The sequence below is a fragment of the Punica granatum genome, chromosome 7, assembly GCF_007655135.1.
Source record: "Punica granatum isolate Tunisia-2019 chromosome 7, ASM765513v2, whole genome shotgun sequence".
Lineage (NCBI taxonomy): Eukaryota > Viridiplantae > Streptophyta > Magnoliopsida > Myrtales > Lythraceae > Punica > Punica granatum.
In genome coordinates, this window is record NC_045133.1 from 21649471 (window position 1) to 21674710 (window position 25240).

General features: G+C 38.0%; 4 protein-coding genes and 1 long non-coding RNA gene across 7 annotated transcripts; 3 read left to right on the forward strand and 2 right to left on the reverse strand.

Moving 5' to 3' along the window:
- Nucleotides 1-6197: 6197 nt before the first annotated feature.
- LOC116213178 (proteasome subunit alpha type-1-A-like) lies at nucleotides 6198-8272 on the forward strand. Its single transcript, XM_031548027.1, has 2 exons — nucleotides 6198-6670; nucleotides 7600-8272. Exons 1-2 carry the CDS (start codon nucleotides 6320-6322, stop codon nucleotides 8101-8103), a joined length of 855 nt encoding a protein of 284 aa, XP_031403887.1. The 5' UTR covers nucleotides 6198-6319; the 3' UTR covers nucleotides 8104-8272.
- Nucleotides 8273-8524: 252 nt separating this feature from the next.
- LOC116213179 (gamma carbonic anhydrase 1, mitochondrial-like) lies at nucleotides 8525-11409 on the reverse strand. 2 transcript variants are annotated; one of them, XM_031548029.1, is made up of 5 exons: nucleotides 11149-11409; nucleotides 10113-10256; nucleotides 9763-9888; nucleotides 9513-9664; nucleotides 8525-9087 (listed from the first exon to the last, which is right to left on the reverse strand). In XM_031548029.1, exons 1-5 carry the CDS (start codon nucleotides 11261-11263, stop codon nucleotides 8803-8805), a joined length of 822 nt encoding a protein of 273 aa, XP_031403889.1. In that variant the 5' UTR covers nucleotides 11264-11409; the 3' UTR covers nucleotides 8525-8802. The 2 variants fall into 2 exon arrangements, with proteins under 2 accessions (XP_031403889.1, XP_031403888.1); XM_031548028.1 differs by having other exon boundaries at nucleotides 9513-9688.
- A 123-nt stretch (nucleotides 11410-11532) lies between these two features.
- Nucleotides 11533-15335, forward strand: LOC116213180. 2 transcript variants are annotated; one of them, XR_004158013.1, is made up of 4 exons: nucleotides 11533-12511; nucleotides 13119-13295; nucleotides 13391-14376; nucleotides 14455-15335. It is a non-coding gene; the product is annotated as an uncharacterized LOC116213180 (long non-coding RNA). The 2 variants fall into 2 exon arrangements; XR_004158012.1 differs by having other exon boundaries at nucleotides 11539-12511; nucleotides 13391-14360.
- Nucleotides 15336-20260: 4925 nt separating this feature from the next.
- On the forward strand, nucleotides 20261-21323 carry LOC116215543. Its single transcript, XM_031551285.1, has 2 exons — nucleotides 20261-20437; nucleotides 20529-21323. Exons 1-2 carry the CDS (start codon nucleotides 20341-20343, stop codon nucleotides 20735-20737), a joined length of 306 nt encoding a protein of 101 aa, XP_031407145.1. The 5' UTR covers nucleotides 20261-20340; the 3' UTR covers nucleotides 20738-21323.
- A 19-nt stretch (nucleotides 21324-21342) lies between these two features.
- On the reverse strand, nucleotides 21343-23311 carry LOC116215542 (phenylcoumaran benzylic ether reductase Betv6-like). The gene is made up of 5 exons (XM_031551283.1): nucleotides 22906-23311; nucleotides 22535-22669; nucleotides 22088-22325; nucleotides 21800-22003; nucleotides 21343-21721 (listed from the first exon to the last, which is right to left on the reverse strand). The coding sequence occupies exons 1-5, from the start codon at nucleotides 23086-23088 to the stop codon at nucleotides 21555-21557; spliced, it is 927 nt and encodes a 308-aa protein (XP_031407143.1). The 5' UTR covers nucleotides 23089-23311; the 3' UTR covers nucleotides 21343-21554.
- Nucleotides 23312-25240: the final 1929 nt, after the last annotated feature.

Consider the following 25240-nt stretch of genomic DNA (forward strand, 5'->3'; position numbering starts at 1 on the left):
TGTTAAAAAATATTTATATAAATAGAAAAATAAATGAGAATATTGCCTTCCCATCCCTCAATTATGCATACCAGAAATTTTATCCCTTAAATTATTTCTTTGACACATTAACCTCGTTTGTAGTGAAAATGTACTCCTTAGCGTTACAAATCTGTCAACGATAAATAATTTAATAGGCATTGCACGTGACTTTGACTGAGAATTGGAATGAAAAGTGAAAATCAATTTTTTGAAATTAAAAAGACAAAGTTCAGAAGACTCACTATTTTCAAACGCTAGCCTTGTCGCCAACCATTAGCCACTCCGTAAGACCGTCGATGACTGCTAGAAATGTTGGTGACATTGTTGGGGCGGTTAGTACCTTGGTGGCGGTGGCAACTAGTAATTATAAGAGAAATAGAAGGCGTCCAAGAAGTGTTAGGGATTGTCGTCGACCACCAGCCGCCTGCTACGTCCTTGGCCATTCGACCTACGTCAATATGGGGGGCCACCATTGTCGGGTTGGTTACAAAACAGTCATGAAAAAGAAATGAAGAGGGATATATAGAAAGTGTTTGGAAATACTCGCAACTATGAAAGAGAGACAAACGCTGCTCTTAACCACCCCACCTATGATACTTCCCCTAAAACCTTGGAGAATAATTGGATTGCTATGACCTTTCAAGGTGGTCGATGCCCAGCACACTCCCAAAAGCCCGATCTTTCTTTCTCCTTTAGACTCCTTCTCTTTCTATTGTGCTCTCTCTAATTCTCTCACAGAAATCACTGGCCATAATCACCACCCATATAACTAGATCGCAAGCGACCTCACAAGTGTCTTTAGTGGCCAACGGCGTGATGATGTTCATGGTTATTCGGAGTATAATTGTCCTCTTTCTTCTCCTTAAATTTTGAATTACTTTTTAAAATTTTTTAATTTTTTTAATTCAGTCACTTAAACTTTTCCATCTATTTGACGAATTTTATGATGGTTGGAGAATTTTTTTTTTATCATAGTTGATTGGGTTAATGTATCTAAAATGTAATTAGGGCGGCAAAAGTGTCATCTCCTAGAGTTAAGGGGTGGCAAAGTAATTTCTCCAAAATAAATAAGTATTGCTAATGTGATTGCGTTGTCGTATTTTTTTTCCTTTTCCTTTTTGTTTTGGCTTTACGTTTATTTAATTTATTTATTTTGGATTTTATTTGTTGGAAGGTTTGTTTTTGTCGGACCGAAGCAACGGCGGTGATTCCAAAAATTGGAATTATTAGCAGCAAATAATAATTAGTATGGTTCTGATTACAGCTCCATATAAAAACACATCCGAAAAATTTGGCATCTTAATTAATTGATTTTGATGTTGAACGTATAAAACGCGTGGGAATGACAGTGAATGGTCCAATTATCGCATTGCTTGTATAAAAGAAAAGGAAAGAATCCGATTTCGTTTTCCTAAATTGGACGCATCAGTAAGAGCTCGTAAAGACGAATTGGACGCATCAGTAAGAGCTCAAAAAGACGTCTCGAGCACGTCAATCAGCAAGGGCATTCTTGTTCGAAGAACAAGATCCTCTGAGGATGCTGAGTAGAAAGCGGTATGCTCGACTAATGTAATGCATTGACTTCCTCAAACATCATAGTATAGGTAGATTCTTTTTTTTTCTTTTTTCTTTTTTTCACGGGAGTGAGATATATCTCCTAAAAGAAAAGGGTCAATTCGAAGTAAAGATTCCTTTTTAACAATTATCACATTCGAGAGCTCGAGCCGCACAATAATATTCGTGTTTTAATTGAGATGTTTGGAACGGATAACTGATATGGTATAATTATTCGATTTTTAGCTAAGAATGACACCACATTCATATCTCATCGGAACTACTCGATTAAATATGATTTTTTAATAATTACGTCAGACATCATTTTATTTTGAAATTTTTTGGTTTACTCGAATTGTAATCCATACTCTTGGAAAGAATACCTGGTGGATGTTAGTTATTCTGCAACGCCGTCACATGCAATTAGAGGAAGATTCAAAGTTTGCAAAACATGAAGGATGGATGTTGGTGGGATTGCATGTCCATGTTGGGAGCATATTCCTTTGTGGGCCAAATTAAATGTTCTTCTCATGCATTCAAAAGCACAGTGAGTCAAGATTCTCGACCAATCATTTTTGTTTATTGAAAATCCATTATTAAAATCCTCATGGGATGCCTCCCCGATATATAGAAATCCTCACCAGAATATTCAGGGACCATACTATAGTAATTTAATCATCATTCATCACCTATTAATTTCTAAGTAGAGTTAGGGGGGGGGGGGGGGGGGGGAGGAGAAGAAAAAGAAATTCATGACATACAGTTTGAATATAATTTGAGCTATGATTGGTAAATTAGCTAGGAGATTATGCATTTTTTTAACAAAATTAAACTTTATTTTTCTCTCCGTTAAACAACATAATCATCACTTTTTTATATTTTAAAAATTCTCTCTCATGCTTTTTTTATCTATTATTTAAATTAATTTTTAATACTAAATTTTTTTTAACTATTCTATATTTTTTCCTCAATTTTAACATATTTTCCCCAATTTAATATCACAATCATTACTTTTTTATCTTCTTTTTTAAATTCTTTCACATATTTTTCTCAATTACTTTTGTCTTCGTCTCCTTAAATTAAACTAAATAGAATTAAATCAAACTTAATTTCGTCACCAAACGCTGTGTATATGACATACCATTACTTGTCATGTTAGATTACTAGGTTTGATTAATTAGTACGGGATAAACTCTAATTAGAACCATTCGAAAAAAGTAGCATTTCGATGCATGATGCCCTTTAGAGTTTAGACCCTTGAAGGTTAACTTTAATGGGGTTATTACGCCAGATATTCCATGATATCACATATTTCTCAAAGTTATCACATACTTTAAAAATTACCCATAAAGGCTCATGACCTACATATGGTTCCAAAGCTATCATCGCATTAATTTCTCCGTCAATATTTAATGGTATTGCTGACGTGGAACGTAAGTGTGCCCATTTTTGCTACCGCGGTCCTTTGTCCGAGATAGATTTGAAAAAAAAATTAAAACTATAGTATGATTTGAGAAAAAATTAAAATCATAAGATAAGTTTAGAACCCACTTACGTTTCCTTGACAGATAAATTGACAGCATGATAGATTTGGAACAAATGTAAATCATAGGCATTTTGGGTAATTTTTAAAGCATGATATATATTTAGAAAAACGGTAAAATCATGAAATATATGATGTAAAAATCCCAACTTTAATTAATATTATCATGTAAATAGCCAATTCCTATGATAATGCAAATAAAAAAGTATCTATGAGTATTTATATATATATATATATATAGATCTACATTGTATGATAATAAAGTGCTTTCGCCCCAATATAGTATAAATTCAAGTGATTAATTTTCATTTGTTCGTTTTCTGCAATTTTATAGACCATAAAGTCCGTTACAATTAGAATCAGGTGATTCGAAGTTTGCTCTACCATAAAACTTATCATCATGGCCAATTGGGTGTTTGTGCTGTTCGGGAAAGATATTTTTGGTCTTCGAAAATTAGAGGCCCCACGCCCAATTTGAAAATGGTTGGGAGGGGACAGGACCCCACGAAAGCAAATTGGACATCTTTGTTCTTCGTTATAATTATTGCTTTAATTATGAGTTGCTTTCTGACCAAAATCATAACGTCTCACTGATAGTAATCAACAACCTACCATAGTCCATAGAGGGAATAAGTGATCGACTGAGTTAAAGTGACAGTCACCTCCCTCAAATTTCGACGTTCAAAAGAAATTTAGATAACGTTTGATAATAAAATATAATTTAATTTCACTCCACTCAAAATATTAATACATATATTTAATGAAATTGTAATGATGGTTAGAAAAAAAGTATGTGTGAAAATTTATTATTAAGTATGAGAAAAAGATAAAAAAAAAATAATTATTATGTTGTTGAATCTAATTACAAATTTTAAGCGGGTTATCATGAATCACATATCCTTAATTTTGACTCAAGAGTTCCAACCTAAAGCGATGCTTCGACATGGTTGAATATATTAGGTTATGCTTGGTGATTGTGGTAGGAAGAAATATCAGACACAAGACCCTAAAATTTTGAAATTAGAAATGCCATGTTATTTTCTGTAGTACACGATGCTAGGATCAGGATGTACTCCTTTTCTTTTATTCTGTTAATCTAAACAATATTCATTTTGATTCAATTCAAAATACAATTATTAGTTCATGTTCAAGATATAATCCTAAAAGGTACCATTGAAGTAATTGGACAAGTAGCAATTCTATATAGTTATGACATCTTTTTGTGGAATATCTTTCCAACATCTCATTTTAATGATGATAACATGAAGAGCTTTCATCAAGATCTATGATCTATCTGAAAAAAAGATAAAGCAGAAGGCTGGTGTTAGTGATTTTTTTCCCTTTCTTTAAAAATTAGAAAAACTTTGCTTTTGGGTTCTCAATTAAAGAAAAAGAAATCCCTTTTTTTTCCCTCTTTTGTCAAAATTATTGATTTTTCAAAATAATAATAACAATAATTAATAGTGGAGCTATTCTTTTATGATGGATTTGCCTTTTGATCTGAATTTTGGGTGAGAGATGAGGGGAAAAAAATATAATTATTGGGAAAGCAATAAAGATCTCCATCATGCAGCTGACTTGTAAAGGATCAAAGCAATTGAGCGAGTGATAATAACTATACTCGTGATTATTCTATTCATTGAAACCGATGAAAGAAAACATTCAATTCAATTCAATACTAAGTCATACAAATGAAAGAAAATTTATTTAATCAATGTTTCGACTTCAAGTATTATGAATGGAGAAAATTCACATTGTGAGAGCTTTATCCTTAGTAGGTCGACTCGACTCGACTGGATTAGTCATGATTCATTAAGCTTCTGAATACCAGGATACACACCGAAAAAAAATACTAAACCACACAAATGGAAGGACGCATCCCAAGCGAAAGAGTATTGGAATATCTTCCTAATGATCAATCTAAAATTCTTTTCAATTCAAAATTTTACTCATAATGATATGAGTTGTAATTACATAATATTCAATAAATATGAGCGGGATTTTAAATTGGGAGGACTTTTAGTCGCACCAATTAAGAGGATTTAGCATTTTTGTGAGCGAAAATTTAAACCAAGTCAGGAAAAGAAATTCCATTCCATTCTCAATCTTAAATTAAGGGTCTCAATTTAATTTCTGAGACTGAAATTTCTTATATTTCTTTATTATTATTATTATTATTATTATTATTTTATGTTTCGTGTTAAAAAGTAAGAATAATGATAATAATAAAAAGTCAATGGGGCCACTATTACGATGAGTGCTTTATCATTTGATGTTTCAAGTTCAACTAGTCCATTGGGCAGTTTTTCCAAACACACTAATCTTAGAAGAAATAGAGTTGATGTATATATATAGATATACATCCAACAGTTTCATTGCCATGTCTATATTATTATGTGCAGAATGTAGAATTTTGGTACCATAAGTTTGTCCTTCCTGAAACCAAAAAATCCTCAACAAACAAGAAATTTAGATAATGAAGCCCACAATGAAGCCCATAATTGGAAGTGTCACATGGCATACTCTAGGCGTTTCTCTTTTCGAAACTAATATAGCAGAATTTGAAATTGACAATTACCACAACCAATAATGATTCAGTAGCTGGCATTTTAAACGAGTGCTTGGGCAAAAAGAAGAGATTATTTATTTCAAATTAAATGAATCAGAATAAAACGATTGCTTTGACCGCTAAAATTATGATCATCCATCTCTTGTTTAGAGCACAAGTAGTTCACATTGAATCGAACTTCCAATAGATCCAAATGATCCAGTTGCTGTTATTCGGAAATCCTTTGTTGAATGGAAGAGGAGATTTGTTATGGAAGTACAAAGAACATGTTTCCTCCATCTTGTGTTCGAGAAACATTACCTTTTCTACGCGAAAATTCTTGTGTTTAAAATATTTTCACAAAAAAATTCAAAATCATTCTACCAAATGATGTCAAACACTTCTGGCCTTTACCACGTGTCGTCTTATATAGAGGCCCAGGCCCAATATCAGGCCCAGCCCAGTGATCATCGGTTTCTGCGTTGACTGTTGTTTGACTTTCAGCAGCTAAGCTCACTGCTCCCCTCCTCCACTCTGCCTTGAAGAAGAAGAAAAAACACAGAACAAAAACCCTAATTTCCTCCATTGACACTCCACACCTCCTCTCTGCAATTCCTCAATTCCGATCCCTCTGAAACGGCGTCGCGTCCACCATGTTCAGGAACCAGTACGACACCGACGTGACCACATGGAGCCCCGCCGGGCGGCTCTTCCAGGTGGAGTACGCGATGGAGGCGGTGAAGCAGGGCTCAGCCGCGATCGGCCTCCGATCCAAGACCCACGTCGTCCTCGCCTGCGTCAACAAGGCCAGCTCGGAGCTCTCCTCCCACCAGAAGAAGATATTCAAGGTCGACGACCACATCGGCGTAGCCATCGCCGGGCTAACCGCCGACGGCCGCGTCCTCTCCCGCTACATGCGTAATGAGTGCATCAACTACAGCTTCACCTACGAGTCGCCGCTCCCCGTCGGTCGTCTCGTGGTTCAGCTTGCTGATAAGGCCCAGGTACCTCCCACTGCTTGCCCTAATTTTTCTCATTTTACTGCTAGTCTCTGGTTGATAGGACAGAGATCACCAAGCAACGTGAACAGAGGATATTCTGTTTATTCGCATTAATGCTGAAAATGGGAAATTGGGAAGCTCTGGAAACTCGAGAAATTTGGCAGCTTCCACTCGAATTGGGTCACATTTCTTAATCTAATTGAATTCATGGATATGGTAGCTAACGGTTCAGCTTACTGAACGGAGAATTCCTCAATAGTTGCAATGCCCAAGTTTGATTGATCCAGGAGGAGGAAAAACAAGTTAATTTAGGCGATAGATATTGAACTGTTTACTTGCTAATTGGTCTGTTTACTTAGGAGTTTTAGAGTGATTTATCCGGTGCATAAGTTCTGATTGTATAATGAAGTAAGTGGATTTTGGAGGCGCTCGTAAAGATCAGTGGATGGTTTCAGTGACGAGGGCTCATAGTGATATTGCTGGTGGGTTTGTTTCTAGTCATGCAGAGGCATCCTTGTCGAAATTTTTAAGAAATAGCATTTAAGATAAGAAAGAAGACCCTTTGGACTTGATACTTATTGCTCGAGAGTCGAGAGGCTGGTCTCGTGTTTGTCATAGAGGAACAGAAATGTCACAGTGTGGAAGGGATACTACATGTGATTATTGTATGTATCAAGACATTTCTGTTTCTTTGTGCCAAACATGATACCACCATCTCAAGGCACACAGTAAGTATAGAGTTTGGTGGTTCTTTCTTCTCTTAAGGTATGATTCCCAGCAATTTCTCAGAAGAATGTACCTGTTGGTGCATCTATGGAACAGAAATGTCTCGCGGTGCCTTAGGGATATTAGGGAATAGGCGAGTTTCGCTCTATGTTTGTTAAATGAAGAGCACACGTGATTATTGTATCCACAATCACTCTTGGTTGCAGGTTTGCACTCAACGCTCCTGGAAACGGCCTTATGGAGTTGGTCTACTTGTCGCTGGTTTAGATGAATTGGGTGCCCATCTCTACTACAACTGCCCTAGCGGAAACTACTTTGAGTACCAAGCTTTTGCTATTGGGTCCCGCTCACAAGCTGCAAAGACATACTTGGAACGCAGGTTTGAGAACTTCATGGACTCCTCGAGGGATGATCTGATCAAAGATGCCTTGATTTCTGTGAGGGAGACCTTGCAAGGTGAGAAGCTCAAGAGCTCAATATGCACGGTTGCCGTGGTCGGAGTTGGGGAGCCATTCCACATACTGGATCAGGAGACGGTACAGCAACTGATCGATGCTTTCGAGATTGTCGGGGAAGACGAGCCTCCTGCTCCTGAACAGGGTGAGGCAGCGGCACCTGATCAGGGAGAAGATGCTCCTGCTCCTGCTCCTGCTCCTGCTCCTTCTCCTGCTCCTGCTGCTGACGAGGGTGCTGCCCCAATGGATATTTAGAAATGTGAGCATTATGGAACTGTTCTTGTCCTGCATGAGGTTTACTCATCTTGTGTTTGACAAAATGAGAACAGAATGTGGATGGCACTATGAGTTATGTCATTTTATTGTCGGATCTTGTTCTGCTGCCGCCAATTTATTGAATGTGTTATGCTCCCTTCAGTTGAAATTTGTGTCACGTGTTGCATGAACCATGAAGGATACAGTTTGGAGATAGGGCGATAGCACTTTTTTAATGCAGTTTCTTCTAGTCCTTTATCACTTAACAATTTGCATAAACTGATTGCGAGGTATGTGATCAAGCAAGGCATGTGATCAAGCAATTCACTTATAGCTTTACACCGTACTACCTAAAGATTGATTAACCGAGTTGTCGGAATGCAAAAATGAATAATAGCTTAAGCAGCTTGCAATGAGTACGGCCAGGAGAAACTCAACTTTCTTTAGGAAATCAGCATCATAGAGCACATTAGCACCCACTACTTTCCGCCGTTACTTTCTCTTAGAAGGAATCATTGTCTGAAACATCCACAGCTGAAAAGAAACTAAGATGGGAGCTGAATGAACTGCCAGACACTACCCTAAAAACAAGTCAGCAGGCATTATTGGGCAACAAAAATTGTCCGTCGTCATAGCAAACACTGCTTGCCGACAATTCCAAAGATGTAAATTGATAATCCCAAATGCTTCTTAAAGATCTCATTTCTGGGGGGCCTTAGGTGCTTTGTCAGGCAGCACATTATCTGGAAGAATGAGCTCTGGTGGAGTTTCACGAACAACGCCCAGCATGGAGTCGTACTCTTCATCCCGCTTGGCAAACTTCTTTCTGAGAACTTTCTCGAACTCAATCTCATCGAAGGGCTTCGCATTCTCAGCTGCATGGACCTGTGCGAGGTTGGAGTAGTTGGTCGCAGATTGAGGAATAAATGCTATCTCTTCTTCCGTGAGCTTTCTAAGAAATTTAGCAGGATTGCCGCCCCATATCTGCCAAAATTATCAAAAGGTTTGTCTCTTAGAATTTAGAACGAAACAACAATGGGTGCATTGCATGTTAGGACCTTCATTTATGGAAGCTCTTCGTCAAATTTAAAGCATTCCAAATATATGAACGAGTCAACATAATAAGTAGACAATGGTAGTCCCATCTACTTAAATTCAGTAAGCACCTAAGCAGTTCTATTGGGAAACTGCTATCTTTCCCTTCTCTAGAATAGACATCGGAGCTCCAAACCCTCAATTTCATGGAAGACCTTGTTTCACTTTTCAGAAGCGATAATGTTTTTGTTACATAGCTGTGTTAAAAGTGGGAAATTTTCTGTATACTGCTTTGCCATAGCATCAAGGCCTGGACCTACTTCGTGCATGTCATTGGTTCTAAGGGGGAATATTTGTGTTGTTTAAAGACATACCTCTCCAGAAGGAATCTTCGTGTTCTGCCTTACTAGAGCTCCAGCAGCAACCATTGCATGTTTCTCGACCACAACACCATCAAGAAGGGTTGCTCCCATTCCCACAAAGGCCTCATCCTCAACAGTACAGCCATGTAAAACAGCGCTATGACCTGCCCATTTCAATTTTTTTTTTTCTGAGATTGACACAGAGATTAAATTTTAATAACCCGAGTTGAATCATTTAACTATATAGGACATAAAATCTCACCTACAGTTACATTATCGCCAATGATAGTTGGCAGCACCTTCCCACTCAAATTTGATTTGGCAACATGCACGAGGGAGTTATCTTGAATGTTAGTTCCAGATCCAACACTGATGCTGTTCACATCACCTACACAATTGCAGAGTTTGCTAAATTAGAAAAGTTCGTCATAGGTCGCTGTAACATAGATTAATATAGAAACTACAGCACCAAAATACAAGAGAAATATTCCATGAACAATTGAGTAGATAAGCTGATGAAATAAGAGAGGGATGCTGTTCAAGAAATATAACACACAACTAAGATCTGTTTGCCTGCTTAAGATATCATTCAGCTGGGACAAAGATTCTTACCTCTTAAAACACAACCATACCAAACTGATGAACCTCGTCCCACTTGAACATCTCCAATGATAGAGGCACTTGGGGCCACAAATGCATCCTTATGGACAACAGGAGCTTTATCATATATGTTCATAAGGGTTCGATGCCGAGACACTGGAAGAGGATAAAGATTCAATCCATTAGTATCATCAAAGGTCATGACATCATTCCTTTCACTACTTATTGCTTTAAAAGAGAAACAAAATAGTGAAATATATGGACGGAAGCATCTGTCTCGACAAAGGACATTGAGATAGCAAATGACCAGTGCAAGCAGAAGGAACTTCAAGAAACCTCTATATGAACATCTTTCACCAAACACCACCGATCAATGAAAGCAAATCCATATCTAATTATTTTCAAGCATCTTTTGCCCTGAGGGTAATGCTATTTGTCAGATGTCGACCTTCCATGTCGAGAGTTCGACTTTGACAGCCGTTTGCAAAATACTCTATGAGAGATTCTACCAACTCCCACGCCCAGAATCTTCATCGAATACAACTGTTGAAACTTGAAAGAAAAGAACGCCCCTGGAACTCGAACACTACACGATTCAGCAGAACCAATGTGGCAGTATAACCATTTCATTTCTAACGTAGCACTACTGACTAAAGTGTCTGCCCCGTGGATCCTGTCCACATTGCAAAATCCTCCTTTCAGAAATTTGAACAATCTCCATCACTATCCCTCTCTCAAAGAATCTCGACATGCCATTTCCACTGGTTTAAATACTTAACTAGACTGCCATACGCGTTCATAGCCCTCGACACGACGACTGGAATTTCACCCCTGATGATTGCAGACGGGAAATGCGAAGATCCACATAACACTACCACACTAGTCATTGACCTCAAACCAAGAAGACAGCTTCACTCCGCGCAAGAACATGACTACCATCAGACTGATTCAATTCAATTCCAAGTATTGCCATTGAGAAATGAAACTGAACAAACACGGAGAATTCAAGCTATCTAAAGGGACAAGATACGGCGGTAGGCGGACTCACGTTGCTCCTGGAAGTAGTAATTGCCCTGGAGCCGGCAGCCGAGGCGGTCAATGGCCTGCCCCGTCTCCCGAATCCAGAACCCGACGGTGTATATCGCCCGGCCCAAGGTCGCCATCTTCAGATCAACTCGTCAGCCGCTCGCTCAACTCGGACGCTCGACTCAGTACGGCCTCCCACTAGTAGCTGCCCGTGCGCGTGGACGGAGAGAGAGAGAGAGGGGGGAAAAAGGAGGAAGACGAGCTACGAGCGAGCTGTTCGCTCGGCCTGGGAGTGGTAGGGTAGAGTATTCGGGGGAAATGGGAGGGCAACATCGGAATGTCATCCTTCGCCCAAAAACGGCACGAGCGAGGCGCGTTTTGGCGCGTCCTCTGTTCTTCTTCTTCCTCACTGAGACGCTCCTGCCCAGCAACTGCCCCTGCCAAATTCCAATGCAACGCCAAACTGTATACTGAAGAGCAGACAACCATGGAATTCGATGATCGATCCAACCCAATGTATATGCTCGCAGTGGGATTCTTCAAGCAGCGGTTGACTGGAAGCTGCTTCAATTTTGGCGGGCAAAGCTTCCATTTTTCTCTGCTTATTTCTCGTTCAAGCGATGCTGATTTTCTCCTTACTTTCAAAATTTTCTTTACGGGCGCTGTCGTAGTTATTATTGGAGTTTGTCGAATGCTTGGGCTCAGCATTTCCCGGTGGATTCAGCAGCAAATCTCTGTGTTTTTGTGTTCTTGTAGCTGAGTCGTTTGTTCTTTCGGTTTCTTCATGATATGATGTGGCTCAATAAATGGCTATCGCAGTAGCTTCCTTGCGCATGAAGCAATGGAGGAAAGACAATCTGAATAAGAGCTCGAAAAGAAAAATCAACCATCTTGTTGTGGAAAATTTCCTTAGTTCTTCATAAAATTCGATGTGCAACGGCCGAGGAAATTGCTTCCTATGCCCGAGACTTGTATAATCATTCATACCAGCATTGGAATGCAGGACGTGATTGTGAAATCCGCAAGGATCAAAAGACTGCCAAATGATCGTGGCAACCCCCACCCCCTCTTCTCAACCAAAACAACCCTAGTGGCAGCATTAGCAAAGTGGAGGAATGACTTTTCGAGGTCACGGTGGTACTGGTTGGACTGATCTCTCCTCACCCGGTGGAGACGTAGCTCGGACCCCTTGTTGCCGTGGGAGCTTACATCCTACAGGAATTACATTGTCTTGTATGGGCATGGAATGTATCGTAAATTTGCTGATATGGTTTCTTTCAGCAAAAGTCGATGCCGAGTTGGCAGTTCTTGAGGGAGCCTCACTATTACAAACAACAAGATGAGTTGAAGCCCTGCATTGACTGCCTTCCTAAGATCTAGTGCTGGTGAGTTTGGAATTGTTGTCCTGATGTGGTGTTGCTCGAGTCTTAACGTCTATGGGCTGTCATGGTGGTTAAGATCATGTTTAGTTAGGGGCAGAATGTTTAAAATGAGCGGTTCGTATTTCCTTTCCATCTTGTTTTATTTCACGGTGTCAAATATGGCCCAAAGTTTCTTAGGAAGGATCTTAAAATAGTATCTTTTGTTGCGATTACTGCATCTTCATACGCTACAGGTTGCGGTTATTCTTTCTTGGACTGGAACGTAATTGGGTTGTTTGAACACTTGGAAAAGTTGTTTGAACCCTTGGAAAATGGTAGTTTAATTCGATAACTGGAGATTTTTTTTTTCTGGCATATAGGTCTTGTTTATCTAATACAAGCATGGCCCATTTTCTCTTTCCAGTTTTCCTAATCTGAAGAATTGTCAAGTAATCAGAAACCTAATCTGTTGGCAATATTCTTCCGGTAGTTATCTTGATTTTGCAAACCTTACTTGTGATGTCCTGACTTGTTGATCATATCATCATAATCAGTTGACCGGCCCCTCCACTAGAAGTTCTTTTTCCTGTTGCCCCTGAAAATCGCGAATTTTGGGTGGTTATGCTTTCAGGCGTCAATCACAACGGCCTTCTGCGTGGCATCTGGATGACCTTCTCAGTGTTCGATGTTAATGTTTTCCGGCCAATCCTACTATTCCATTGGATTGCTGCTCTTTGTCCTCACGACGAAGTGCCAAATCACGCACATGATCAAGTATAAATATGTCCCATTCGGCATTGGCTTGCGGGTGAGCATTTCTAATTCTTCATTATCGGGGATCTCTTTAGGATTCTGTTACTTACTGGCGCCTAGTAATTTTTGGGTTTTTCCTCATTGTATCAGAGGTACACTGGGAACAACTCTATGCAGTAGAAACGGATCAGGACAAACCCAACAAGTGAATCATCAGTCCTATTGAAGTATGCCCACATCCTTTACGGGGAGGAACACGGTCCTTGCTGAGAACTTAAGAGATTTCTCTCCTTTCGACATCTTTAACTGAGCAACTCCCATAGAACTCAGGCTTATAGGATTCTACTGCTGGTTTTGTTTTATAGTCTTTCAAGCTATCTGTGAAGAAATTTGTTGTCTTGACAGCATGATCTTAGTAAGCCATTCACTTGGTCTTTGTACCAGATGTTCAAGTAACCGTCCTTATTTGCATGAGGTTGTTGAGAGATAAAAGATCTGCAATCGAACACGGTTTGATCTGCCTCCTACAGTTAATGAAAAAGAAAAGATTATAAGATGGACTTGTTTGAAACCAACCCTCTTGATTGAGACCGACCCTCAGATAATCCATGACCTAATATTTCAGCTTAATCAACGCGTGTTCGATCATATGAACGAATCGCTGAGTGGATGATGAGCCGAATGGACTGACTAGCACGTTTGGGCTGGAAGTGAATGTTTCGTCTTGGGATTCTTTTATGTCTTTAGGTGGGACGGGATCCCAATCATAGACCAAACTCATACAACAACTTCCCAACTACTAAACAGCGAGGATGAATATATTAATCTCATGCCATTATTCTAATCCTCGACTTAGTCCGTGCAGAGAAGTACCCAAACATGGCCAGCTAATGGATCAATGAACAACCTCCCCTCCTCATTCCAATAAATTAGAAGGCCCTGCAGGAAACAGCTACCCTCATGAATCTGCAGGATTCAATTTTCCTCGCTTTCGTTACCGGCTGATCAATGAGTGGGAGGACGTTCGTGGTGATATTCGTCTTCTGGGCTCTACTCACAATCATTACCCCGACGCTCATTCACCTGTCCGACTCAGCAAAGCATAAGTCGGGTTCTCATGGTAATGGAGATAATCGGTTGGTGTCTCCTCCGTTGCCGACTGGTTTAAGCTTTGTTTGTGTGGTGTTTTGAAAGTTTTTGGTTTTCTTGGGCAGGTGATTTGTGGAGTGACGAGACGAGGACCAGGAAAATGGTGGGTCATCTTAAGAAACAATACTTCAGAAGCCCGATAGCTCCATCTCCGCAGGAAATTCCTCCAGCACCGGCCCCGGCACCAGGACCAGCTCTGGGTCGGAGGCGGGAAAAATAATCAAAAGACCCAAGATCGATGCTGTTTCGGAACCAAAACGTATGAACATTTCTGCATGGACTAAATGAAGCTGAGCTTCACTTGGGTTACAAGTCCATAGATCCGAAACTTCATCAAGCTGAGCCTCATTCAGGTTGCAAGTCCTTATCCCTGAAACTTCATCATAATGATCCGATATCAACGGATCGATTCTCTAGCATGATGAAGTTCTGGCCACAAGGATTGAGCTGGCGGAGGATGTCAAGACTGAGGTGGGTGCGCTTATTGTGAAACTAACTCTTGCGTACGAGGTGAGCTGCTTCAAATGTAAATTTTGTAAGACACAGATTTAGGAGGGGCACTAGATTGCTGTAAAAGGTGTCGGACCAATGCACAGAATAACGAATTCGTGAAGTGCCGAATCGCCAAATCTTTTACCATCAGAAAACACCCTCCGCGCACAACTCAAATGCCTTGCTTCACTGATTTGCTCCTGTATAGTCCAAGAACACGCACTCATTGGCGTCTCAATTGCCGACAAGAGCTGGATCAAAACGAGATTGCTGATCCAAAGCTACTTGGAATGGCAGCAGTCAATCACGGAGACGGAGAGCAAATGGTTCTCTTGCTCTTCTCGTATGCCGGGCCTAATCCAGCCCGAAAACACCGACTTAGCCCGGCCTGCTAACACCATCGAAATTCGAAGTGTTGTGTAAAATTCGAATGCATTCCTCAATTGAAAAGTAATACTCGTGTAAAATCCCTCTTCAGGCACTCGCAAAACATGCACACTTTATTTGATCAATGCCCGATTCGGCCTGAGCAGTAACATGATGCGGCATAATATCAACGTTGTAGACTAGGAATATCCGTACTTCCGTCGAAAATTGGCATCTTTAATTTTCTCCATGGGAGAGCTAATGGAGCAATCAGATGGTATTTAATCAACTTACATACTTACGCATCAGCAATCCACCTTCCCGAATGCGTCAGAGACACGGTTGGAATAGGAAATTCATACACAGATCCTTCGTTTGGCTCTGGTCAAACAAGAGATTTGAAATCTATAGGTCACCTCGCACACACATTGCACGATGAGTCGCGGACGGGCCATTCACGCGGACTAAATATTCAGTGAGTGTGATTCATTTATGCGAAGCATAGAGATGAATCCAAGCTGCTTGGCGATAGAAGGATTCGAACCCAGGTGCTTTATATAAGAATCATTACCGTAAAGAACAAATCGTTTGTTTCCTCCCTAGCATATAAGATAAACCGATCATATATTCTTCTAACATTTGTTTTAACTTGCATTAAGTGTAGCAAGAGGTATAATAGATTTTTTGAAAAGTTATAATTATACGATTATGTTGCACAGGAATGCTCTATTTCTAGAGTCGGTGCCTTTACTTCATGCGGTATCATATATATTTCATGCCCGTGCTGTGAGAAATTTTTCGGTAGTCTTACCTCATTATGTGATGTAAGAAAGCACCATATATCTCAGTAAACGAGAGAATCGATGTTAATAACTAGAGTAATTCCTATAATTATCTTAATTACATCAATCTCAATGATTTTTTTCTCACCATGTCATTATGAGGTAAAATAATGTAAAATTTTTCCGGTCATAAACATGACTTGTTATATTCACCCGAAATATTTATAAAAAGAAATTGCATGTCAAAGAGCAGATCTTTTTCGGTAGGTAAAATTTAATAATCTCAAATAAAAACTCCTTCTATTTTTGTTATGCGCACATAATTGAAGAATTTGTACCAATAATTTAAAATAATTAAAACTAATAAACTAAAAGAAGGAAAGTGGGCCACCTTTTCTTTTTGTCTGCACCATCTGATACATGGAAGCACAATGAGATCTGACAAATTAAAGTTAAAGTCAGGTTCTTCCAATCATAAATTTTTTACATTCACAGAAATTGAACTAGGAATCTTATTTTTTTTAAAAAAAAGATTTATCGAATCATTTGAATTAATTTGATAGTGGAGGACCATTTTCTAAAGGAATGAAGGCCGTTTTATAGAGGGTGAAAGAGTGAAAAAGTGCTTGCAAGAAATTTTTTACTGAAATAAAAATTGGTATTAATAGTTGTGGGAAGGTCAATATACGAAATTATATATCCTTCAAACGAACGGCTATGTTTTCTTCTTTTTATCAGAATGAGAGGCAGGATGATACTGATTTAAGAGGGTAAATTATTCTCAATTATATAGTAGTTTAAATACGTTCGCAAATTCAATATTAAAATTTATGCTATACAGAAGCATTTATTTTTAATAGATTATGCTATATAGAAGCCTAAATTGAAATGGGGCTCAACCTACATTAACATTAACATGGACCACAGAATTAGGTACGCTCACAGTCGAGAACGACCAAATTTTGGGCTTTTAGGATGGAAGCTCATTTAAGATATCGTTCCGATATTCTTTTCTGATACTTCGAAAGAAGGCCTTTAGAACGAGTTGGAGCGCAATGCTGTACAGTAATTCCCGAAGGTTGAGCGAGTAATGAGAGAATTATGCGTAGAATGAGGGATTGCAATTTATTATCTAGTAGAAGTCTGTTGCATACGGTTAATGAAATAAGGGGCATAAGTATGTATGGTGTCAGAGGCTAGTACTATTATACAAGTGAGAATTTTAAAATAATCACAACCATCTATTCTTCTCTTATTAAATTATTTAAATGATTGACATCTATATATAACTAAAATTTACTTGGGTGCATAATAAATGATTTAAAAAAAATTAAAAACTATGGAAAAGAAAATTAATAATTAAAAAAAATATAACAATTAATAATTTTTTAATAAATTTAATTAATGTATCTAAATCTCCTTCTCACTATATATAATAATCAAAATAAAACTTAAAGAATATATAAAAATTTTAAAAAGAATAATAATTAAAAATATTCAATAAATGCAATTAAATGTACCTAAATCTCTTACTAAATACAGTTAAGAGAAAATTTTTGTTGTAATTTCTTAATTATATATAAGTGATAAATGTATATAAACAACTAACTTAATGTGACATTATAAAAATTGAGTCTAGCTTATACAAATTGATATAAAAATTTCAATATTCTTACGAAAATTATTTAAGCACATGTATAATTTATCATAAAAACTAAACATATATATGTACGAGCATATTGAAAAGTAATATTTAACGTGTTAAAAATAAGATTCTAAGAAATGATTACCTTTTAATAAATTCTAAACTAATAAGAAATATATAAAAAGGATATATAAAAAATCAAGTTAATATACATATATAATATATATATATATAATGTCTCATTATATGGAACAATAACAATCCTTATCCATGAAGGAAGATTATATAAATTGAAAAAATGATATTATATAGAATAATAGCAATCTTTATCCAGAAGAAATATTCCATAAATTTGAAAATAATATAAAGAATAAAATATATAAAATAACATAATTATATATAATACAAACTAAAATACTGAAAGAAATTAAATAAATTTACAAGACATAATAAGAACGTTGATTATAAAATTATAATTGAACTATTCAAAAGCATTCATACAACTCTATTGAAAATTATTTTTGAAATCGCGTTAAAATTCAAGACACAATTCTCAACAGGTTGGTTTGGGATGTCTTGCAGAAGAAGAGCTTCGATCCGAATCTGACCATGGCATCTCTATCATTAACCGCCATCTACTTGATGATTCGTTCTCCGAATGAGGCATTGCCTGAATTGGATGCACGGATCTCCAGGAAGCAACATCTTCATTAACAGGACCATATTTACATTTGGGATGATGATGTATGTATACATATCAGTGTATTTGGTTTTAGAGTTGAGTTGAGTTAAGTTTTGATTTTAATTGGTTTGTAATGATTGTGATATTGAATTATGAGAAAAATGTGAAAAATTAATGAATAGTTGAAAAAAAGTAATGATTATATTATTTAATTGTAGAAAAAGTAATGAATAGTTGAGATAATTTATTATTAAAAATTAAATTGAATAGTTAAAAAAATTGAAGAAAAATAAAAAGTAATAATTGTCTTATTGACTTTTGTTGTGTAGTGAGTGGAGTTAAAGTTAAAGTTAAAATTTTAAAATCAGATTACGAACTCAAACGAGTGTCAAAATTTCGATTTGGGATCCTGAAAAGTACTAGCGGTGTTGTTCTTGCTCTTTTGTGTATGCAATACTTCCATATATGTTCTGCTATTTTGGATTTGTGATCATTGTGGTTATCGGTCTGACTGAGAACTCTATCGACGTGTTAAAAGGCAGCAATGCCATGCCTGTTTTTCTTGGTGTATCTCGATAACAACGGCCTTCCTCCCTTTGAACAGAATGTTCTAACTGGAGATAATGATTTTTGATCGGACAATGATTCGAACAGGCTCATGAGTACCTCCGAACTGTAACAAAATGTTCTGTCTTAAATTTCCATTTGGGTTTATACAAGTTTGGACCCATATTCACTTAAAAGCCCAAGTTTATAAGTGATGGTACCCAAGTCATATATTAACCTATAGATTTTCCTTTTCTTTTCTGATGTGTGATTTATCCCATTTTACTCCTCAACAATCGCCCTCACGTGCAACGTGTGGTCTATTTCTGCCTACAAGTTGTCACGTGCCTTTAAACACCCGCCCTCAACAATTGACCTCGAGTCGGATTCATCTTCCGTGCTCGGGGGAGGGGGACACTAATATGAGGCGCACTCTTGGCTGCACTCGGACATATTGAGCATGGCATGATGTGGGTACGCATACGCACGTAGGCGCGCATACGCGTAACTCTGGCTTTAATACCATCTTAAATTCTACTGGGCTTACATGAGTTTGGACTCAATTTTCAACTTAAAAGCTCGAGCTGATAAGTTGAGAGATTCAATCTTATATAAACCATTCTATTTTCTTTTTATGTTTCCGATGTGGAATTAATTTTTCCCAATCGATTTTTATATTCCCAATACCTGCCCTCACATGGCACCGTGTGGTCTTTCTCATGATTTGCCTACACGGGTCACGTGAACCTTAACTGCCCGCCCTCAACAACTTACCTCGAGCTGGTCTCTCATCTCTTCCGGACTCGGGCCTTAACTACCTCAAGGTGGACTTCTTCTTCCACACTCGAGCGAGGGGGGTCAATGACTACGAGCCGGGCTTCTACTTTCGAATTCGGACTTCACTGACATGGTGTGGGCACCTGTGCTTACGCGCCTCAGGATCTTTCCCATAGGCTTTGATACTATCTTAAATTTCCATTAGGCTTATACAGGCTCAGGCCCATTTCCACTTAAAAGCTCAAACTATATAAGTGGTGGTACCTAAGTCATATATTAACCATAAATTTTCTTTTTCTTTTCCGACGTGAGATTTATCCCATTTTACTCCTCAACATTCTCACTTTTGATTCTTTTGTTTTTTAAGAAAAGGATCAGTCATACACCAATGATGATCAAGTGGTTACAACAACTCGCAAACAACTGTACAGCCTCGGAGTATAATCGATCACATTATTCTGATTTTCGACTTAATTCGTCACAGAAGTAATCTTCCGCTCGACCTGTATCTGCCTAGCTACGCATAGCCAGCTAATGGATGCAATGATGATATCCCTCCTCTTCTCATTCTTCCAATAATTTAAATGCCCTTCAGGAAAAGGAACATCCTGAAGCTGCACAGTCCAGTTTCCATTCCTTTCCTTTCTTTTCTCAGTAAACGATGAGCGGAAGGACGTTCGTGGTGATTTTTGTCTTCTGGGCTCTCCTCATGCTCATCACCCCGACGCTCATTCACCTGTCCGAGTCCGCGAAGCATGGTAAGAGAAGATCACTCATGTTTTTCCTCTTATAGGGATCTCGCTTTAATTTGTGCAGCGATGCGAAGTTCTCATCATTTCCTTTTTGCAGGTGATTGGAGGAGTGAGGAGATCACAACCAGGAAAATGGTAGATCATCTGAAGAAATACATTTCCAAAAGCCCGACAACTTCATCTCCACCTGAGAGTTCACCAGCACCGACAGCAGGACTGGCTTCGGGTCCAGAGACGAGCGAAAGTAAGCAATGGACTTGGGATGTAGGGCCACGAATCTTGATACATCAAAGACGAAGAGTCTGATATTTCTTCATATGTGAAATGAAACGCGACCAAATCTCATTGGATTGCAAATCCTGATGCCTAAACTCACATCACGAAGATTGACTTGAAGGATCAGTCCTCCAGCACGACAATTTAAAAGCCACAAGAAATGAAAAAACTCCGACCTTTAGTTCCTTTCAAACTGAAGAAAGAGCTTCTTATCGGAATACAACCCATGGTACAGCTGCAGCCGGAATCATTCAAAAAGGAAATGCTGTCCTTGTAACATTCCCGGGATTCGTAACGAGCAGAATACGATTGCCCCTTGAATAGGCCTTAAATAGCCTATTACCAACTTATCAGTGTGAAAACCTTTATCAGTGATTACTGATTATAAGCTGAAGCAATCGTCTCTTTTGACTCCCTCACTGGCTCATTTTTTACCGCCAAATGTGCCTCAAATGATCTGTTGTCGAATTGAAAGTACGAGGTCATATATGTATAGCATATGGAAGTTTGATTTCATAATAAGCTTGTTCAGTTATGATGATACGTTATTATCATAGTCGTGTTTTCTTTGGCCGGAATATCTTCCTCATACTATGGATTGGATGATCACTTGTTCTATAATTCTGTCGGGAGGAGATCGAAAATGCTGATATATAAAGATCTATAACGCATAATAATTACATATAATTTTTGTACTCTCATTGAACTGCAAGTCTTCAACCGAGAAACATAAGGAGGTGAAGAAGAAACACTCTGCCTCTCAAATTACATTAAAGTGTTTATCAGACCATACGACAACGGGAAGATGATTCTCTCATAATTAAGCAGACCAAATGTATGCAACTGCTCACACGAATAGGTCGAGATATTCTTCAACTGTAGTGTACTTCACGTCTGGGTACAGCTCGGATGCCTCGACCCCAAAAGAAGGATCAATCTCAAAATTGGTGTGGTCCCCCTTCACAAAGACCGAGTGGTTGATAGCCAAGAATATATTGATCGGAAGCGGGGCCTCTGCGAAAATATTTCACATAAGTGAAAACCAATGATGATAACAAATGGAAATTGTATGCGGTTTTAACGCTTCTTTACCTTGAATGTCCTTCAGGATCTGCTCCTCGGGGACATAAATCTTCTCGAGTGTCTTCCCAATTTTCTTCTCCCAGAGGGCGACGAGCTCATTGAATGAGTAAATGTTCTTTGGAGGCCGGAGCAGGAGCGTCTTGTTCAATGTTCTAGGGTCGTCCACGGCTCTGATGGTGTACGTCGCGATGTCTTCTTCCTTGTTGAAGATTGCTGCGAGATTACAAAAAGTCAGCGCTATCATACGAGAAGTTCGAATGGAACATAAAGAAAACGGGACCGGCATGGCAAGTTTACCCTTCGGGTTGCCATCTCCTGAGATGATGACTTTATCTCTAGGTGGGGCGGTGACTCCGGGCTGAACCAATGTCGGGATGAAGTAACCGGCAAAACAGTTGCTTGCAACATACGTGTGCGGGATCCCTTCCGCCTCTACAGCCCGGCGAATCTGGGCCTTGAGTGCGAACGCCGACTTTGCAGGCTCCACTGCATTGACATGGTCCACGTCATTCCCGAACTCCGACGGGAAAAATCTCTGTTTACATGTTGATGATCAGTTTTCATCGTTAAACGTATTTTTCATTTGTCTCACAATCTGATGCATAATATATTGTTTTAGATCCTACGATGATGGAAAAGCAAAATCGACCTGCTAAATCAATTCCGACATAATGTTTTGACCAAGACTAACTCGTAATTGATTCCAAAAGGAAGGGCTCTGCAGTTGATGAACAAACTAATTACCTTGACATTCCCCGCCTCTTTAATGGCAGCTATGATCTTGGTCTGATCTGCGAGCTGCATCGAGCCCACAGTGGATATCACGACATCGACTTGCTTGATCGCCTTCACTAGACTCTCATGATCATACATATCTCCCTGCAAAAAAAAGCACAACATCGTTCAACTTTTTATATTGCCAACACTCTGTATTATCACTTGCCCCAGTGAAACCTCTATAATCGCTGCAGTTTATCTGTATTTTTACTCTCGTGTGGATACTCACATTGCATTTTGAACTCAGCAAATTCCGTTAATGTAGTCCGACTGATAACCTAGCTATGAATCCTCAGCAAATACCCTGTAGCAAATGAAAATGCTGATGATGTACGTACATGGACCAGAGTGACGCCGAGGTTCTTGAACTTCTCAATAACCGGTGCTTTAGCTGGGTCGGACAGGGTGCTCTCACGAACCAGGGCAAAGGTGGGGTGGCTGGCCTTGGCGCTGGCCTCGACGATGAACTTCCCGATGTAGCCGGTCCCGCCGATGACAAGAATTCTGCTCTTCTCCGCCATTGATGGAGATGATGAAGAGAATCGGAAGCAAATTGATGGCTTGGGCAATGTCTAAGGTGGTGGAATACCGTCCTGCCTGTGATAAGATTCTGGTCGCGGTAGACCCCATTTATTGACGAAGGTAGGGATGCGTAATTACAAAAATGACCTCGTAGAAGAGGAACAGAAGGATGTTAACTCCCTACCGATTCAAGCGTGGGGCCGGTCACTACTTTTGCAAGAGTAGAAATTAATCGATTGGAACCCTTTAAAGAAAATCTTGACAGCTTCCTTGGCTGATTCATGAACTCTTATCTAATAAAAAATGGATAAAGAAAAAAGTAAAAAAGACATCGAATAAAAGTTAAATTCAGAATTCTATTGATTTTACGTGTATCAATGCTAATTCTTTAAATGATGGTATAATGCAGTAGCACATATCTTTGCTTGTTGATCTAAATGTCACAGGTTCAATAAGTAGTAGGACTATCCGTGTCACTGTATTAGTTATTTAGCCTCCTTTATAACCTAAAAAAATCTTATTCTTTCTCTTCAAGGAAAAATATAATTAAATCACGTAATATGGGAAAACATCATTTTCTCTAGCAATTTCAAAATTGTTATGAAGCAGTTCTTTCTTAAATTTCTTTGCCATCTTCTAGATTCGGTTAGTAAGTGATGAACATAGCTCGGATTCGCTACCGAATTCATTAAGTTGGATGATCATTGTCTTGCGTGGGACCAGAATTGTGACTCATAGTGCCACTATGATAGTTAATTTCTATGGGTTGGTGGATCATGCCTTTGACAACTAAGGGAAGGTTGCTTAGATTAGGAGGCTTCGTTGTTGTATGTCATGCGGGGGTGGACGTTATTAAACCAATTAAAAATGAAGACCGATTTTCTTTCTTTAACCCAAATATATATATATATATATACACATATAATATGTATGCTAAATGCACGTCACTGCTACGTGCAAGTTTTATTTAAAAGAATTTTTAAAAGTCTTGTAATTATAATTTACCGTATACCTTTATTTATGTACTTAATTCTCAATAAAACTCATGAGTCTCTTTCATAATAAAAATTAATAAAAATTGTAAACTATGATGAATATTTATGACAACAACTTAAAAAAAAAAGACTTGGATGACGAGAAAGAATGAAATAAGAGGGGATAATGGAGTTGAAGTTATTTACTAAAGGAAAAACTACAAATTTAATTCTCTAGATTTGAATGCTTTTTTATTTTAGTTCTTTTTTTTATCGTTTAGATCTTATACTTTTGAATATTTTTATATTTTAATTCTTTTTTTTATTCGTTTTTATCCTATACTTTTGATTACTTTTTTATTTTCATCATTTTATCAGATTTTTTATTAGATAATTTTAACTTTGACCATCAACTTTTTAAAGTTATTATTTGATTTTAATTCTTTTTTGTTCAATTTTTTTCTTCATATTAAACGTTTTGTTTCTTATACTTCTACCATTCAAATTCCCATAAAAATTTCCACACAATATTTTTGAAATTTATAAAAAAATTATTATTAAAATTCCAAAATTAAAACAAAATCTATCAAAATATATTTTGAGAGGGATCGGGTACCACCACCTTAGGAGAGGTCACCTTAGGCATATACCTCCATCCACAATTACACTTTGCAACGTCATTCTATGCATCAAGGTTTGCAACGTCATTCTGTGCATCAAGGTTTATCATGTTCTTGCTCAGTGTGTCACTATCAACCTCATAGATGTGGTTCATGGCTATCTAACCACAATCGCCTTTACTTTTTCTGTATTTTTCCATTTTGTTACTTGCAAATTTGAGTATTGATTTTCCCAACGTAAATTGCCACTCCCTTGTCAAGATTGTCTATGACTTAAACGCTAGCCTCTACTCATTCTCTCGAATAGGTTCACGATCTTTCTTTTATTATTTTGATATATTTTGTTTTATTTTTAAAATTAAAATAATAATATTTTCAAATTTAAAAATGTCGTGTGGGCATTTTAAGAGAATTATAGAAGTAGAACCATAGCAGTATAAGAAACAAAACGTTTAATATTAAGAAACATTGAACAAAATAAAAGAATTAGGGTAAAAAATAATTTTAAAAAGTTAAGGATCAAAGTTAAAATTTTTTCTAATAAAATCTATGATAAA